At 36.2% G+C, this 18,770-nt stretch overlaps 1 protein-coding gene across 8 annotated transcripts in view; it reads left to right on the forward strand.

Annotated features, from left to right (window-relative positions):
- The window catches only part of ALS2 (alsin Rho guanine nucleotide exchange factor ALS2), a 72,436-nt gene that overhangs the window by 14,292 nt on the left and 39,374 nt on the right, over positions 1-18,770 (forward strand). For 7 of the 8 annotated variants that reach the window (XM_058709009.1, XM_058708999.1, XM_058709016.1 and 4 more), the window contains exons 3-9: positions 978-1,132; positions 4,273-5,189; positions 8,236-8,593; positions 10,083-10,251; positions 11,591-11,687; positions 14,182-14,259; positions 17,019-17,201. In XM_058709009.1, coding sequence (XP_058564992.1) covers positions 978-1,132; positions 4,273-5,189; positions 8,236-8,593; positions 10,083-10,251; positions 11,591-11,687; positions 14,182-14,259; positions 17,019-17,201 — 1,957 coding nt within the window. The remainder of the gene's footprint in view (positions 1-977; positions 1,133-4,272; positions 5,190-8,235; positions 8,594-10,082; positions 10,252-11,590; positions 11,688-14,181; positions 14,260-17,018; positions 17,202-18,770) is intronic. The other variant, XM_058709054.1, reaches the window with a different exon arrangement.

An 18,770-nucleotide genomic window follows, 5' to 3' on the forward strand; every position in this document is an offset into this window, starting at 1 on the left:
ATCTTAAAGCTTTTGAAGCCATTTTTTCCCACAATTTTAGATCTTCAGACAAAGCCTTGTTAATTTTAATCATCTTCTATCCCTAGAAAACTATTCATGGATGATATTTAAAAAGGAGGATTAAGTTTGTGGCTTTCCTTTCATAACCATGGTTATGCCTAATCATAATTTAGAGGAATATTACCTAGCAAAAATAGAGAAATCCCTAGGTATTATAAAATAAATAAAACCATAAAAGTTTCTGTGCTTCATTAAAAAATTGGCACTAGTGTTCTAGAAAAAAAGAAAATGAAAAAGTATCATCAGTGGCAAGACAGGGAAACTTGGTGTAAAGGAAATCTAGGGTATTTTATTATGCCTCTTTCTTAGAAGGGGAGGCAATTATAGTATGGTTATTATTATGAAGTTGTGTGTTTTATGTTCTTTGCACTAGAGTCATCACATGGATAGAATTCTTTGGCTAAAACATGAGTAAAGCACGCAGAGTTTTACTGTTGCTGGTATAAGTTTGATTCTTAAAAATTCGAATAGCAATTATAGAGCTTACTCAGTGTAACGTAAAATATGGATCACTGTTCCTTCTTACCAGATACTTTTTAGTACATTAAAAACTAAAATTTTAAAATAAGACTCCAACTTGGGACATGCTGTAACTTTACTATCTAAACAAGGACTTAATATATTGAGAAGTTAGAATCTTAAAATTTTGTGCTATTAAATCTAAAACTTCAAAAAATAGCCCAGATTTTGCTTGCTTCTTAGAGTTAAGTAATTTGTGGGTTTAGATTGTCCTCAAGCGTTTTATGTAAACAGTTGTTTTATTTCTGCCCCTGTGTCCTAAGCAAAGCATTAAATAGGTGCTAAACTATCTGACCCAGTCACCTGTGCTGGTAAAAGGTACAGATCTAATGAAATATCCCCCCAAAATACAGTTTTAATTACAGGAACAATTAAGTGGTTTTTCTTAATGTTTGTAGCTCAGTAGAGGCAGAAGGATCCAAAGAAAGAGGCCTGGTCCATGTCTGGCAGGCAGGATCCTGTTCTTTAGCACCAGAGAGATTGCCAGGCTGGGGAGGAAAGACTGTTCTTCAAGCAGCCCTGGGAGTGAAACATGGAGTTCTTCTGACTGAAGGTATTGAAAAGTGTGGCTTAACAAATTCTAACTGAAATGCTAACAATACCTGGGTGTGTAAGGGAGTTACTGGACAATACCTGGGTCAGGTAAGGGAGTTACTGGATACCAGGAATTCTTAATGAAGTTCGTTGGGGCTTAGACGTTTTTTGTTTTCAAAATATGTCCTTACTTCCTTTATCAGAAATCAGAGTAGTTCTTAAATTTGAGATACATTGTAACTAGAATAAAAGGGAGAATTATAGTTTGTAAATTTTATAGCAATAAGTACATGAAAAATTAACTTTTGAAACATTCAGAAACTCTTTTGTTGGACCTTTGTTCATTAAATGTGTCAGAATCATAATGCTAATAATAGCTAACGTTTATTAAACAGTGATGCGTGCCAGGTACTGTACTGAGCACTTTATGTGTCTTACCTGATTGAGTTTTCACACAATCACCTTATGAGGTAGCTAGTGTTGTTGTCCTCACTTCGCAGATGAGGAAGTTGAAGGTTAGGGAGGTTAAATAATTTCCACAAGCCCACACAGCTATTGGAGTGTCAGAGTCAGGATTGGAATTCAGAGAGTCTGATTCCAAAGCCTCTTTTTAAGCTGCTTGGCTGTCTTGTCTCAGTACAGTTTTTCTTAGACATAAACAGCAGCTCATAAAAACATGTAATAAAATAAATCTATAAGAGATAGAAGCATAGGTTATAGTTTATAGAGTTGCCTTTAATTTTGATAGCAGTTTACCAACTCAATCATGGCAAATTTGGTTTGAGCTGGGACTGCCATCAACTAACTTATAAATTTCTGTTCCATAAGCATTTATTAAGTAGTTGATAATGTTTTGATATTTTCATTGTAGGAACTAAGGGAAAACAAATTCTAAGAAATAAAGCTTAAATCTGACCTTGGTAATTTTATGGGATACACATGGAATTCTTTCTAGCTTCTTTTTTTCTTTTTCTTTTTTTTTAACTTTTTAATTTATTTTTGAGAGACAGAGACAGAGCTTGAATGGGGGAGGAGCAGAGAGAGAGGGAGACACAGAATCCCAAGCAGGCTCCAGGCTCTGAGCTGTCAGCACGGAGTCTGATGTGGGGCTCAAACCCACAAGCCATGAGATCATGACCTGAGCCAAAGTCGGACACTTAACCGACTGAGCCACCCTGGCACCCGATGCCTCTTTTTTATTATATCACTTTCATTGTAATGATATACAATAAGAATATTATTATTAGGCCAGAATTTGGAAAAAGCCTTATTGTAAAAAAAGTGAACTGTTTTCAATACCTACTGTAGGGGCTTCAAAATACACAGTTCTCAAGCATGTGCAAGTAGAATTCTCTTGTTTTATTAACTCTTCAGTAAGAGATTCAGGAATCCTTTATGAACGTGATCTTTAAACCTCTAGAATCATATCTAAAAGTGGGACAACAGAGGGAAAACATCTAAAAAATATAAATTGCCTATCATTGTTCACGTTTAAGCAGTGTCCTAGTCTTAAGTGTCAAAGATACAAAAAAGATCTCATCTCACTTAAGTGTGTAGTTTGAAATGGGAAAAAGATCTCTAGTGGTATCTTTTCCAGATGAGAAAATGGTACTCATGGAATGCTGGAAATTTTCAACCTGCTTTGTCTCTATTCAGTTTGACTATTAGTTCATAATTCAGTGAGGACACTTGATTAAATCACTATTTTTGAGGTACTCCAGGTAGAAAAAAGGGAGGATAGAAATATTTCTGTGCACTATTTCTCATTCTAGTGGAATGATAATCATTGAAAGAGTTGGTGAACTGTTGCAAGTGTGTATTGCTGTATCTTTTGGGAAGAAAAGTTTAAAAGAACTTAATTAATGAGCTTATTTTCTCAGTATTTTTTATCCAAACTGGAAATTCCCTAATAAAAGCTCATGTGTTCCCTCTAGCCACTTTTGTGTTCTTTCTTACATAGATGTTCTGGTGAGTTAACTTGAGTGTATAAATATATTTGCTATTTTTGCCATGTATAATAGGCCCAAGATAAAGAATGCATTTTATTCATCATCAGCTCAATTGCTGTTTTGTGGGGGAACAAACTCGTATATATTTATTTCATTATTTCCTTATTAATTAAAAAAAAATGGATGAGTCTATGGTTATATGGAAAAGGAGGGATAGTCGGCGTGGCTTAGTATTTTTCAAAACCCACGGCCAAGTCTTTATTTCCATTTGAGTTTTTTAGGTAATACAGGTCATGTGCACATGCCCCTAAACTACCACAATACTTCAGAGAGATTATGACTTGATAGTACACCTGGACAGAAACAAGTCCTCATCATTCATGTGCCCAACTCACGGGCCCCTTTACTTGACTTTTAAAGCCAGGCAGTTGCCCTTTGTTCTAAAGCTAGCTAATCATAGTTTTATTGGGGATTTTTTGCTTGTTTTGTTTTGTTGTGAAGATTTGCTTTTTAAACAAATGGCACCTCAGAAATGCTATATCATACACAATGTATATTCTGTGTAATATTTAAAATTATACATGGTATTCTACACGACATGAAGACAACCATGTCTTGTTAACACTGGTGCTTTCTTATGACCTGGAAGTATAAAGCTGATTTCTTAATTTTGGCCAAAATAAACCTCTAGTATTTTTATTCTACTGCATAATTTTCTGCTGCTCTGACCTATTCAAATAGTAGTGAATGTTTTAGATGTTAGTGAATGTATCTATTTTATTCTCTGCTCATTTTATCTTATCATGGTCATTATTTTGTCTTTGAACACTTGGAAACTGCTCCTGTAATAGCCTACAATGGTAGCCACTTATAGTGGATCCATTCTAGGACTTTGTAGGATGAGGCTGAAGGAAAGGAATAATAACCGTTCATTTTCATTTGAAAGTAGCCTCCTCCAGTTGGTAGAATTCTCATTATTTTTCAGAATGTTACAAGGTGATATTTGTTAGAGGATGAATACCTGTGGAATATTCTATGCTTGAACCAAATTCTCTACAACTGTGCTTTTGAAAATTAAAAAAAAAAAAATCAGCAACAACCCTATTTTGTTAAACCTAGAGGGGCCAGAAGTTTGCTGATAAAATTTCTAGTTAATTCACTAACTCCTTCCTTTTTTTTTTTTTTTTTTTTTTTTTTTTGTAACCTTCAGATGGTGAGGTCTACAGCTTTGGGACTCTTCCCTGGAGAAGTGAACCAGCAGAGATTTGTCCGAGTAGCCCCATTCTAGAAAATGCCCTGGTCGGGCAATATGTTGTTACTGTGGCATCAGGGAGTTTCCACAATGGAGCAGTGACAGAAAGTGGCGTAGTGTACATGTGGGGGGAGAACTCTGCAGGCCAGTGTGCTGTGGCTAACCAGCAGTATGTTCCAGAACCAAATCCTGTCAGCATTTCTGATTCTGAGACCACTTCTTTGCTAGCAGTCAGGATTTTGCAGCTGGCATGTGGTGAGGAACACACTCTGGCATTGTCAATAAGCAGAGAGATTTGGGCATGGGGTACCGGTTGTCAGTTGGGTCTCATTACCACCACCTTCCCGGTGACAAAGCCACAAAAGGTGGAACATCTTGCCGGGCGAGTGGTGCTACAAGTTGCCTGTGGTGCGTTCCACAGCTTAGCGCTTGTACAGTGCCTCCCTTCCCAGGATCTAAAGCCAGTCCCAGAAAGATGCAACCAGTGCAGCCAACTCTTAATTACTATGACTGACAAAGAAGACCATGTGATTATATCAGATAGTCATTGTTGCCCATTAGGTGTGACGCTCTCAGAATCCCAGGTAGAAAACCAGGCCAGCACTGCCATCAGCCCCTCCACTGAAACCCTGGACAACCAGGGAGAAGTATTTGAGAATACGCTTGTAGAAAATGATGTGCCTGTTGCTACCGACGCCACGAGAGGTGATGCCATTTCCTCCCAACAAGACATCATGGGAACAACTGAAATTTCTTCTGCCAGAAATACACCATCGTACCCTGATACTCAAGCAGTAAATGAATATGTGCAAACACTGTCAGATCGTTCAGTAAGAGAGAACTCAGAGAACGGCGAAAAGCCAATGCCATCTCAGGTACCTGCTAAATTTTGTAATATAAAGGCATTTCTGGAGTTAAACCATCTGAAGTTTTGTTTTTCTTTGTTTTTTGGCAACTTTAAAATGCTTAAGGCTTGAGTTTGACTATAAATCTGTTTTATCATGCAATCCTAAATAAGGAAAAACCTGGATTAATTCAGAATTACTTTTTATGTTCAAATTCTGCCCTTTAAGATATTGAAAGATATCATGCTGGGCTTCTTTTATAAGTAGCAAAATTTCATTTATTTTTTTCTAGTACTTCTTCTCCCATGGCTAAATATACTGAATTTTGGTGGGCCCCTGGGCACTGTTTTTGGTTTTGTTTTTTCTGAATACTTAAAAATTTTTTTTTTAACGTTTATTTATTTTTGGGACAGAGAGAGAGCATGAATGGGGGAGGGTCAGAGAGAGAGAGAGGGAGACACAGAATCCGAAACAGGCTCCAGGCTCCGAGCTGTCAGCACAGAGCACAGAGCCCGACGTGGGGCTCGAACTCACGGACCGAGAGATCATGACCTGAGCCAAAGTCGGATGCTCAACCGACTGAGCCACCCAGGTGCCCCTCTGAATACTTTTAATATAACTATATATTAACAAAGATTCATCTCACCTGTACTGTATTAACCCCAGATTCTGTAGAGAGAAGTCCTTTTCTTTTTTATTAGGGAAGATTACTATGTGGTAGATCCCTCAGTTGTAGGCAAACTTAAAACCTCCTGGCATTAAATATTGTTTGGATTTTTTTCAGCTTACTGGGCTTTGTTGTGGGGCAGGGCATTAAAATTTTCTTCATCTTATTTAAACTACTGTCATTTTGAAAACTTATAAATGGAGGAAAGCTATTTACCAGTAGCATACAGTAACATTTTAGTCTCCCTGATTAAACCAGATTGTTTTAAAAGGATAATTTGTTTTTTACTCTTTGTGTAAGCCTTTCAGGTTTGCTTTTACCAAAACTCTAAGAAAATGAAACAAAACAGAAACCTCTAATCATAAAAGAACTGTCCTGTGGTGTTTATTCAGGTTTTTGAAACCACACATACCTCTTGATTGTTTATTCGTGTTCTTTACTCTGTCAGGATAAGAACATGGCTTAGAGGTATTTTTAGAAATAGTTTTTATTTCAGTTTACTCATTGAATCTTGTGGATATCGATTTTTTTTTTAATTAAGCTGTTTGGAGAAAGGTATTATTAAAATCTAAACAGAAACATTCTTAGACTTGAACATGCTTATAAAAAATTTGGACTTTGACTTTTTAGAAGTCGTTCTGCTAATTTATTAAATTTGACATTAAAAGTTAATTGTATACAGTTTATTTTATTATTATTGAAATTGCATTTTCCTTTGGATATATTTTGTTAAATATGTAAATTTTTTGTAGCCTATGCTAATTTTGGCAATGTCTGTTTATACTAAATTTAATTCAGTTTTTGTAAATAGTATCGCAATCATACAGCTAGGACAGGTTTTTTCTCCCATGGCCAGATGTAACCAAAAGACTATCTCATTTTTGTGAAATAAATCATATTTGGCATTGAAGCATATATCTCACAATTGAATTTTATTGATTGACCAGGACTCCTAAAATTATGTCTTTCATCAAAATTACTGGCTATGTATTTTTGTTTTGTTGATTTATTTATTTTATGTGTTGCTAAATATAAGTAGAGGAGCCAGTAAGAACAATAAAGTTGATTGAAGGTAGACTTTCCTTGGTCTGTTGGTAAGAACCCCCTATGATAGTCACCTAAATACCATCATTGTTTCTATTACGATCCTTCATACACAAAGGGTAAAAATAGTGACCTTAGTTCTTCTCAGCAAGTTATCAGGGAACTGTATCACCAAGGGATTAATAGGCTTTGTATTTACCTTTTGCTTGATATGGTCTATTTGTTTATTTTGTTGACTATTTTAAAGTCCTTTGCTCCTCTGAATTTAGTATTTAATTCAGCAAAATGTATTGAGTACCTAAGGTACTGTGCAGGCAACAGGAATTATTTCCTTTAAGAGAATCATAAGTTGATGTTAAAAATTTTGTGTTTGGCTTTCAATTTAGGACTAATTGAGGAATGTGTATATATGCCCTTTGGGACCTTCTGACAGCGTAAGAGGGAAATTTTTCATTGTGAGCTATGCTGACAAGCCAAAAGCTTTTTTGTGTGTTTAATGACTTTCCTTTAAGTAAACAATGGTGCTTGAGTAAGTTTTAACTGGTGTTCAGAGTAAGTTTCAACTGAGCTTTTACTAAGATATTAGAAAACTTTAGTTTGACTTTCAAATACAGCTGTGAATAACACAAAGAACATTGGTCCCAAATGTTTAATTATTAACCTACCACATTTACTCTATCATAGTGAGAGCAAAAGTAATCTGTCAGCTTAGATAGGTCCTGGATCATGGAAAATAACACATCCATGAGGCAGCAGAAAGACTTGAACTGAAGAACAGAAGTTGGGGGGCAGATAGGTCAGAGGTATAGCATTTTTTTTTTTTTTGCCTGTATATGCTATATCTAAATTACTATTTATAAAACATTTTAGGAAAAGCTTTTTTTTAATGTATTTTTTTCTGTATTTCTTAGTAGCAATCTGTGTAAATTTTCTTGAAACTCATCAATAATAATATTTTTGAAATTTATTTTATGTATTGTTAACCCTATCACCCTTATATATCCAGGGCTGTCACAGTGCACCTCATATTAAAGGCTATGTTTTCCAGACCTTTCTTCCCCTCTCTGCTTCTGTGCTCAATGTTATTAAAGCAGCTGGGGCTTATGTTTGAATAGCATGGAAAACCACAACACTCAAACAAAAGGAAGTACTTTTGATAAGGAGCTGTATTTTGAGTACTCCTATCCATATAATGTATTAGTTAAATCCAGTACCAAGAAGGGATACCTTTAAGTTGAAGATAAAGAGACCTTTGTTTTAGAGTCTTATGTTTGCAAATATGGATGGTTTTGGTTAAACTTTATACTGATTGCTGATTGTATAAGGGATTATATTTTTATATACTTTTTTGTGTGTATATTTTAGCCTCTTGTAGAAGAAGCAGTTCCTAATCTTCACAGCCCACCAACCACAAGCACCTCAGCCCTAAACAGCCTAGTAGTCTCTTGTGCATCTGCTGTTGGTGTGAGAGTGGCTGCTACATATGAAGCCGGGGCCTTGTCCCTTAAGAAAGTTATGAACTTCTATAGTACAGCCCCTTGTGAACCTGGAACTCAGGCAGGCAGTAGTTCCATAGGCCCGGAAGGTCTGAAAGATAGCAGAGAAGAACAGGTTAAGCAGGAATCAATGCAAGGAAAGAAAAGTTCAAGTCTTGTGGATATCAGAGAAGAAGAATCAGAGGGAGGCAGCCGAAGACTCTCCCTCCCTGGGTTGTTGTCCCAAGGTAAGGAAATAGTCACGTTTTGTAAACTGACTTTTGGTAAATCCAAAATGTTGCTGACATCATGTGCTATATTATAATAAATTAGTAACCTTCCAGATTGCTAAAGCTGACATATTCAAATGTCAGAATTTATTTCATTTTGGTATTTAGGTGGTTTTAAAAGAAAGTTACATATTTCTCTGCTTTAGAAGTAACTATAGAAGCTAATTTTTTGTGTGTGATGTCTGCTTCTGCTTATGAACCTTATTAGGAATCTTATTTTATTGTTCTCGAATGTAGCGGTAGCCTCCTTATATCATAGTTGGGGCCTATAGTCCAGACAGATGAAGGTGCAGATGTGGCCATTGGGTAAGTAGGGATTTACTGTATTTGACCTAAAAGTGGAAATAATTTTAGGCTTCAATAAGAGAAAATTTCATTTTCAGATACAATTAGCAATAAACTTCTTCTAATATTAAGACTGTTAAGCAGTTGGTTCTTCAGTGTTTCTCAGTTGGTTCAGGAATCTCAGTCATTTAGGTTTTTGCTTCTCAAAATGTGACCTGCACCAGAAACAACAGCAGCATCTAGGAATTTGTTAGAAATGTAGGATCTCAGACTTAACTTCAAACTTGTTGAATCAGAATATGCATTATAACAAGATCCTCAGGTGACTAGTGTATACCTTAAAGTTTGAGAAGCATTGGGTTTACACCAGGAGTTGGTAAACTTTTTCTGTAAAGAGCTAAAAAGAAATACTGTATGATTTGCGGGCCACACAGTCTGCGTTATATAATTACTCAGCTTTGCCATTGTTGCTTAAAACTATCCATAAATAATACATAGATAAATGAGCAAGGCTATATATTCCAATAAAACTTTATTTACAAAGCAGACAGTGGACTCTACCAATCCCTGGTTTACACTATTTTGGGCAAAGCTCTAAAAGTTTCTAGACTATACTAAAACTTTTCTGCTCTGCCCTGTTTCTTGCACTTCCACTTACTTATGGCACTGTTGTGTCAATGAGCACTTCTATTGTCCTGCCTTCTAATTCTCATTGCCCCTAGATTTTCATCTACACAAATAAAGGACATTTCTGTTTTGAAATGGGAAAAATATTTGTCAGCCTTAGTGTAGAATTTTGTAAAGCATATTCTTTAGAATGCAAGTTACCCAGGATATCACATAGACTTTCTATATAACCTAAATGTTATATACAAAAAGGGATTCTGTAGCCCAATGCTTGGAAGTGGGGCTAAGTTAAATTTAAACAAGTGTTTTAATTGCAGGACTTGTCAGGGCCTTTAGCATGCTAATGTGTGTGAACCTACAGGGGGATAGAATGTAGTAGACAGCATTTACCAAACTCATCTGACTATTAAATCTCCATAGAATTTCCTTCACAAAAACCATGTTAGTGTATTTCTTTGAAAACCAAGAGTTGGTCAAAATGGTATCTTTTTTCCCACCCATCTACTCCCTCACTTCATCTCTGATTTGTTTTCAGTTTCCCCCAGGCTCTTAAGAAAAGCTGCACGGGTAAAAACTCGGACAGTGGTTCTGACCCCTACGTACAGTGGAGAAGCAGATGCACTCCTGCCTTCTCTGAGAACTGAGGTGTGGACCTGGGGGAAAGGGAAGGAAGGACAGCTGGGGCACGGTGATGTTCTGCCTAGGTAAGTGCTGCCAGTATTTACTATTAGGAGTTGGCTTTAAGGTCTCTATATCACCATTTCCTCCAGAGGAAATCCTGTCCTTTCTAGCTCCAGGTTATTGTATATTATTAATATGGATTTAAAACAACAGCAAACCTGTCATGTTAGTCTTGAATTTATACGTAACAGTAAAGGACTTAAGTATCCATGGTGTACCTTTCCATCTCTTCTTTGATGTGTATTCATCTTGGAACAGAAAGGGATGTTTGGGATAAGATTGTATTTCATTGAGGGGCACCTGAGTGCCTCTGTCAGTTAAGTATCCGACTTCTGCTCAGGTCATAATCTCATGGTTCATGAGTTCAAGCCCCACGTTGGGCTCTGCAGTGACAGCTCAGAGCCTAGAGCCTGCTTCAGAGTCTGTGTCTCCACCTCCCCCCCCCCCCCCCTTGCAATGTCTCTCTTTCTCTCAAAAATAAATAAACATGAAAAAAAAAAAGATTGTATTTCATTGGAACACTTGAATAGTTCAAATTTTTAATGTATAAAAAAGAACCAACAAATTTTTTTTTACTTGAAAGATGTTCCTCTGTTGCCACCAAAATAACTGTAATAGCAATATTAAACCATTCATGTATTTCAAGGAAAAACTGTTGTTTTAAGAAGAACTCATGATATTAACAGATCAGATATTTATGAAGGTGTATAAATGGAATGATTATCTAAAACAGCCAATTAATGTAAATGTCTCTATTCTTAGCAGAGTGAAGGCAACTGTGGAATTAAAAAAAAAAAAAAAAAAAAAGAGTTCCCTCTATGGTTGTATTTTATTGTATCCTAAATTTTATTATGTTTCTGCCGTAATGAATCATTTAGTAGTCTTTTGATTCTTAACATTCTGAATTATGATTGTTAATTGGTGATTGATTGACAGATTAAATTAAAACCATCTAAGATTACTGATACTATTCAGGAGTAAATTGAATATATATTCGGTATTTTAATTTTTTAATTGTTTTTTTATGTTTATTTTTGAGAGAGAGATAGAGCGTGAGCATGGGAGGGGCAGAGAGAGAAGGAGACACAGAATCTGAAGCAGGCTCCAGGCTCTGAGCTGTCAGCACAGAGCCCGATGTGGGGCTCAGACCCACAAACTGTGAGATCATGACCTGAGCTGTGATATCGTGCCCTGACCTCTTAACCAACTGAACCACTCAGGTGCCCCAGTATTTTTATTTTAATGTTTTCTTTTAAAATGTTTATTAAATTTACTCAAAAGCATTTACTCTGTAATTTGAAAAAGGTCAAGATTCTTGCTGAGCCTTTTTACTTGAATTTGTGTGTGTATTTTTTCTTTAAGGCTTCAACCACTATGTGTAAAATGTCTCGATGGGAAAGAAGTAATCTATCTGGAGGCAGGGGGTTACCATTCTCTTGCACTTACTGCGAAATCCCAGGTAGGATGCAAACTATTAAAAACTAATTTTAATTTCATGGAAGGTTAACATGACCAAACTGGACCATCATTTATTGAGTGTGTACTGTGTGTCAGGCAACAATACTGTATCTCATTTGATCTTTGTAGTGTTTTACATTGCACTGTTTATATTATTTCCATTTTACAGATAAAGAAAGGGAGGTTCAGAGAAATTACGTAGCTTGTGTAAAGTCATACGGGTGATAGTAGAATTTGATTCAACACTGGTCTACCTAACAAAGAAAGTTTCCATAATGTGCTCTTCCCAAAAAATAGAACTCAAGACTTTCCAGGATATTGATGAATTTTTACTTGTTTTTTGATGAAGAAAATCTGTAAATAAAACACTATGAAAAGAAAACAAAAGGTATTTCTTTTTTAAAGTTGTGGGACCTGGGTGTGCTAGGTGGCTCAGTTGGTTAAGGGTCCAGCTGTTGATTTTGGCTCAGGTCATGATCTCACGGTTCACGGGATTGATAGCACAGAGCCTGCTTGGGATTCTCGTCCTTCTTCTCTGTCCCTTTTCTGCTTGTGCATGCATACTTTCTCTTTCTCAAAATAAATAAACTTAAAAGATATGTTTATATGTTGTTAGACTAGAAACAGATCAGTGAAACAGAAATATACCTGTGGACTAGAAATAGACCCAAGTATATATGAGAATTTAGTATAGGATAAGTGGGCATTTCCAATCATTTGACAAAGCAAGACTGAATAATCAGTAAATACTGTTGAACCATTGGCTTCTGATTTGCAGAAGAAAATTAAAGATAACTTCACATAATCTATTTCCAGGTGGATTAAAAATGTAGATGTTAAAAAATAAGACCTTACATGTGTAAGAACAAATTTAGGTGGGTTTTTTTTCCCCAGTAACCTCAGGAGTAGCAAAGGACGTGATCATCAAAACCAGAAATTAGAAAGTAAAGATATGTTAGCCTATGTGATAATTCAGACCGTGTAAGTAGCAAAAAACACCACAAACAAAATTAAGATATATAACAAACTGGAAAAAAACATTTGTAACATATATGATAAAATGTTACTACCTAATACTAAAGAAAAATTGTCGAATGATATTTATATTCCATTCATAAAAGAAGAAATAGAAATGACCAGCGATGAATAAAAAGATGGTCAACCACTTAGTAAACAAATATACATTAAAACAACAGCAAAATATTTTCTTACCTGTCAGATTAGCAAGGATTGTATTTAATACTGTGTGCTGGTGAGGATGTAGGAAAAAGATACAGTGCTAACAAGAACATACATTGGACCTTGCTGGAAGACAGTTTGTTAGTATGTGTCAAAAATCAGAATGTGGAGATTCATGGACCCAGACTTCTTTGCTTAGGAATTTATTCTAAGGAAATAAATAAATTTACACAAATTCAAGGATTTTCAATTTTTTATATTAAAAAATTGGAAAGAAATTATGTTTACTTCATTAGGTAATTGAATAAACTACACCCACAGTAGAGTTCTATGTAGTTATTGTGACTGATGTAGCTCTATATTTACTGACATAGAAAAATATCAGTGCATAGCATTAAATAAACACATCCATTCACTTTTTCTTTGTACTGTGACAGTCTTGTACAGTGACCATGAATTGCTTTTAAAACCAGAAGAAACAAAACCATTTTCATTAAACATAGGCACTGTAATCCAGTTTCTTTTGTCTGTAGTGGAACATAGGTACTTGTGTTTCTCCTGCAATGACTCTTCATATATGAAAAGGTGTTCTAGTTATGTCATAGTATTCCTATCTATAGAAAAAAGAATCGTTGGGGTGCCTGGGTGGCTCAGTAGGTTAAGCGTCCAACTCTTGGTTTCCCCTCAGGTCATGATTTCACGGTTTGTGAGATCGAGCCCCGAGGAGGCCTCTGCACTGACTTTGTGGAGCTTGCTTGGGATTCTTTCTCTCTCTCTCTCTCTCTGCCTCCCCCACTCATGCTATCTCTCCTTCTCAAAATAAATAAACTTACAAAAAAAATCATGAGTAATTTTTCTTTATAGCACTTATCCGTATTTTTTATCACTTTCTTTGTAAGAGGTAGTGTAAGACAATTCCTGGGATTATATCCTGGCTCTGCCACTTATAAATTTGTGACTTCTCTGAGCCAGTTTCTTTATCGGTAAAGAAAGTATGGTCATGAGAATTAAGCATTAGTTAATACAAAGAGAATGTTGAGAACAATACTTGGCAGGTAGTAAACACTTGAGACATGTTAGTTGTTGTTTAACCCTTGGACTTTGTCTTCTAGTGTACTGTTTGCTCATTATCTCTGGTCTTGTTTAAAAGGGAATTTTCTCAGTATCTCTTATTTTAAAGAAGAAGGTAATATATGTGTAACTATTGGTGTGTGTATATATACATAGATACACATGTATATGCTGTAGAGGTCCAGAATTGACATGCAAAATCAGATTTACAACTCCTTACCTACTTTCTTGTGATTTTCTAATAGGTTTACTCATGGGGTAGCAATACCTTTGGTCAACTTGGGCATTGTGATTTTCCAACAACAGTTCCTCGTCTTGCAAAGGTACTTTTGAGAACTTGGTGATTTTTTATAGCAACTTATTTCAGAATTCTAAGTTATAACACTTAATATTTCTCTATTTTGTGTTTTAAAAAATTAGGATTTTATATTTGTAATCTAAATTTGTTTTCATGTACTTCAAGTTTTTTTTTTTTTAAAAAACATGAAGCCCCTTATTTTCAGGCTAAATATTCTTTTTTTTGATAATATGTTTATATTTCTTTTGTTCTTAGCTTCCATTGTACTTTGAATATTCATAATTTTTTGTCTTTTTAAAAATAAAAATGAAAAGTTCTTTCTTTTAAAACAAATGTTTCTGGGATTGTGATGTTGACTTTTGAGCTTTACACTACCAAATAATGCTTATTACGCTCTGACTTTTCACTTAAGTTTGACTTTTATATAACGTTATGGTGGTGGTATTTTTTGGTTTTTCTTACACACATCGTCATAGTAGTAAAACCTTTTTATAAATCTTTTCATTTTTTGTAGTCACGCTAAAAGTATGGATGATTTCTTCACTGTGTATGAATTGGTTTTAGTTTTCAGTTTATGTAATGCTGTTTGTTCAGAGATTGGTAGCTTCTATCTAGTTCCTGTGGTGCAATTCTAGAGGAGTGTCTATACTAAATTCTCATCAATAGTATTGGTTCCTTTTGTTTTTTTTAATGGTATTGACTCCTTATGCAAGGTTGGTTTGTTTTTTGAAGGGTAGAGGGCGAGGAGTACACATAGTGATAGCCTAACAGAATGGAATATGGAACTCCTTATATATTTGTAGTTTGATTGTGCTATCTCCCCCATCCCAAGACATGCTCCCTCCACTGAGGGACTATAAAAAGGATGGTTCCTTCAACTTCAGGAACATGATTCACATGTAAACTACAGATAATACATATTCCAATAATTCATGTTTTCAGAGTGTCTGGTGCATCTATCACTTCATAAGACTTTTATTTGCTGCCTTTCCTTCTAGTGCACTTCATTTCACTGAGAGGGAAAGACTTAAATAAAACATTAGGGAACAGTTATTACTTCCTAGTTCCAATCTGAAATGTTTTCAGTATAGAATATTTCAGTGGTAAGCTATTTAATTACTGATATTTTATAACCAAAAAAATATGGCTTATCATTGTTCCCTGTTTTTTATTTCAGAAAAGCAGAATGTGCATTTATTCTTACCAAGGCAAGTTTCTTAACATAGAATGGAGACACTCTGGAAATCAAATTTTTACTTAACACTATACAGTTAGACAAGAGAGAATAAGATCTTAGTTTTGTTACTCATTAACTCTACATATAAAAATTACATCACCGGGATTTTGGTTTTATATTTATGGGAAAGATGAGAAAGACATTCTGAAGTTGTTTTAATTTGTGAATTAAAAGTCAAGGTAGAATGAGATCTGAATTAGTTTTGATTAGAGACTAGAAAGAGGACTCTTCTGCAGAAATTTTAATCCATTCTTTACAAAGTTAACAGGAAGCCCGTTATTTGGATAGCCTGGATTTGAGGAGATGGTGTCATGCTGGAAGAAGATGGCTGTAAAGTAGTAGAGACATGCACACACACTCACACAGTCACCTAATCACCTAGGATTTGGAGCCCATCTAGACACAAAGAATCCAACAGATTAGAGGATTTTTGCTTATCAATATAGAAATCACAGCTAAAGCTGGGGCTGGAGGTTGGGGCAGTAGTTTTCATAGAACACTTTCTTCAAATGAAATCTTCTGTGTAATCCCATACATAAAATGGATAAACATGGAGCTACTTTAGTTGAAGGATGGAGGGGGAATGGGGACAGAGTGCTGGCACCTGCATTTCCATGGTGGCTCCTGAATCACTACGTGGAATCCTAAGCTTTGAAAACCATTGGTTTAAGACAGGGGTTCTCAAACTTCTACACACATTGGCATCACCTGGAGAGTGTATTAAACCAGATTGCTGAGTCTAACCCCCAGTAGTAGCTCGTTGGCCTGAGAGTTTGCGTTTCTAACAGGTTGTAGGTGATCGCTGCTGCTCTGCAAAGACTGCTCATTGAGAACCCCTGGTCTCGGGGATCCCTGTAGATGGGCTTCTAAGGGGTCCTGCCTGTTCCAACATCCTGGGGCTTGGTACAGTGAAGTCACATCTGAGAGGTAGTGAGTTCCAAGTGGGAAAACTGAATTTTAGCGCTCAAGGGTTTAGTTGGTTAGAGTGGAATTTTGTCTTGTTAGATTGTTTCTTTCTTTCTTGATTTTTTTTGTACACGGTTCAATGTGAATGGACAGAGGTGTGTCATAGCTGTCAGAATAGGGCTCTAGAAGTTTTTGTGCCTCCTGATTGTAATACAGGCTAAGAACTGTGGGGACTCCCACAAATAACTATTAAAAATTAGATCTATGGTTTTTCCTTTTTAAATTCCAGTTTTTCAGATTTTTATAAAAACAATCCAGTTCTAAATTTAAAAGCTGAGGGGGTGCCTGGGTGGCTCAGTTGGTTAAGCATCCAACCTCAGCTCAGGTCATGAACTCATGAGTTTGAGCCCTACATCAGCTCTGCATTCAAAAATAAATAAACATTTAAAAAAAAAAATAAAAGCTGAACAAGGGATTGCATCTGTGCTGCAATTGATCAGGCACATCACTGGGTGAGTTTTGCCCTCTGAGGTGTGAGTGACTTTGCACCACACCTGTTTAACCAGACATTTCAGTTCTGGTAGATCTGAATTTCTCTTTAATTCCTTCTCTTATCAGATAATTTCTTGCTGTTGTTACAGGTGAACAGTGAAAATGGAGTCTGGAGTGTAGCTGCAGGCCAGGATTATTCCCTGTTTTTAGTGGACACAGAAGACTTCCAACCTGGGTTATATTATAGTGGCCGACAGGACCCTACAGAAGTTGACAACCTTCCAGAGAATCACAGTGGTACTAAGACTCCAGTACTTCTCTCCTGTAGTAAGGTGAACAGGAATTGGATCCTAAGGCCCACATTCTGTAACACACAGGCAGTTTTGTTTTTGTTATTATTTGTATGTATGCCTATTATTAAGTATCTCACTACTATATTTAAAATTGCAAACGCTTCCCATCCCCCTTTACTCCTTATCTCCTTTTTCTGACTTCTCTCCACAGTGCCTATCACCATTGAATAACCTATATAATTTACTTTTTTTGTTTATTTTCTGTCCTCAACTGTAAGACTCCTAGGAGGAGAGATTTTAAGCTCTCTCACTTACTGCTGTATTCTCAACAGCAAGTCCTTTATAAGTGTTTGTTGAATTAACACTCTTGTAGGAATATCAAAAAGTATATTTCATATTAAATTTCTTGACTGCATTCATGGAGCTCTCAGAAGTAAATTAGAATAGAATTGGAGAGATAAGGTTTTTTTTTTTAAGTTTATTTTTGTTTATTTTGAGAGAGAGAGTGGCAGAGAGAGAGGGAGACAGAATCCCAAGCAGGCTCCACATTGCCAGTGCAGAGCTCAATGCAGGGCTCAAATCCTTGAACCGTAGGATCATGACCTGAGCAAAATCCAGAGCTGGTTGCTTGGGGTGCCTGGGTGGCTCAGTCGGTAGAGCGTCCCGATTCTTGGTTTCGACTCAGGTCATGATCTCGCGCTTCGTGAGATCAAGTCCTGCGTCAGGCTCTGTGCTGACAGTGTGAAGCCTGCTTGGGATTCTCTCTCCCTGTCTCTCTGCCTCTTCCCCATGTTCATTCTCTCTCTCTCACTCTCTCTCTCTGAGCTCTCTCAAAATAAACTTAAAAAAGAGTTGGATGTTTAACCGACTGGGCTACCTAGGCGCCCCAAGAGATGAGTGTTTAATTGTAAACAGGAAGTAAAAATTGCATAGGCCCATGGTGGGCTCATGGCAGACCCAACGACTACCAGCAGTGCTCTGTTTCCCATTCCTTCCCTCTCTGTTAACTTTTCAGTTACTACTCCTCTCAGTTAACTCTGTTAACTGGCATGTTTCTGGTTTTCTTTTTCCTCATTAAAGTAACTCACATCCTCCAAGTGATAATGCTGTAAGGGAATTAACCCTCAAAGCTAGTACATTCTGGGTTTCTTATTCTTACTGAATAATATATCCTACGGATTTTTTTTTTTTATCTTTCATGGTTTTTTTTTGGCTAAATGTATAAGCTCTGATTGTATGGGGACAACATCTTTCTTGCTAAAGGCAACACTGGCCAAGATTTGGCTCCTGACCTATATATAGCCTCTTATTTGAGACATACTAATTGACTTTTTGTAGTTGTTGGCCCTGGCTCCACATTCCCCATGAAAAATTTCCATCTGGATAAATGATGAAATAGGCTGATAAGACGAACAAGGCTCTAACATGTATTTTTAGTTACCATGGGGCATTAAGTAGCTTATTGGGTCTGCAGCTTGGTGTTCTGGTTTGTAGGGATCTGTGTATGCATTCATTATTTTTGTTTAGTGGTGTAATAGATAAATGACAAAAAGTCCCTTTTAAAGAAAATCCCATTATGTTGTACTTTTAAGATACAAGATAACTTTT

Source organism: Neofelis nebulosa, chromosome 2 (assembly GCF_028018385.1).
Source record: "Neofelis nebulosa isolate mNeoNeb1 chromosome 2, mNeoNeb1.pri, whole genome shotgun sequence".
Taxonomy (NCBI): Eukaryota; Metazoa; Chordata; class Mammalia; order Carnivora; family Felidae; genus Neofelis; species Neofelis nebulosa.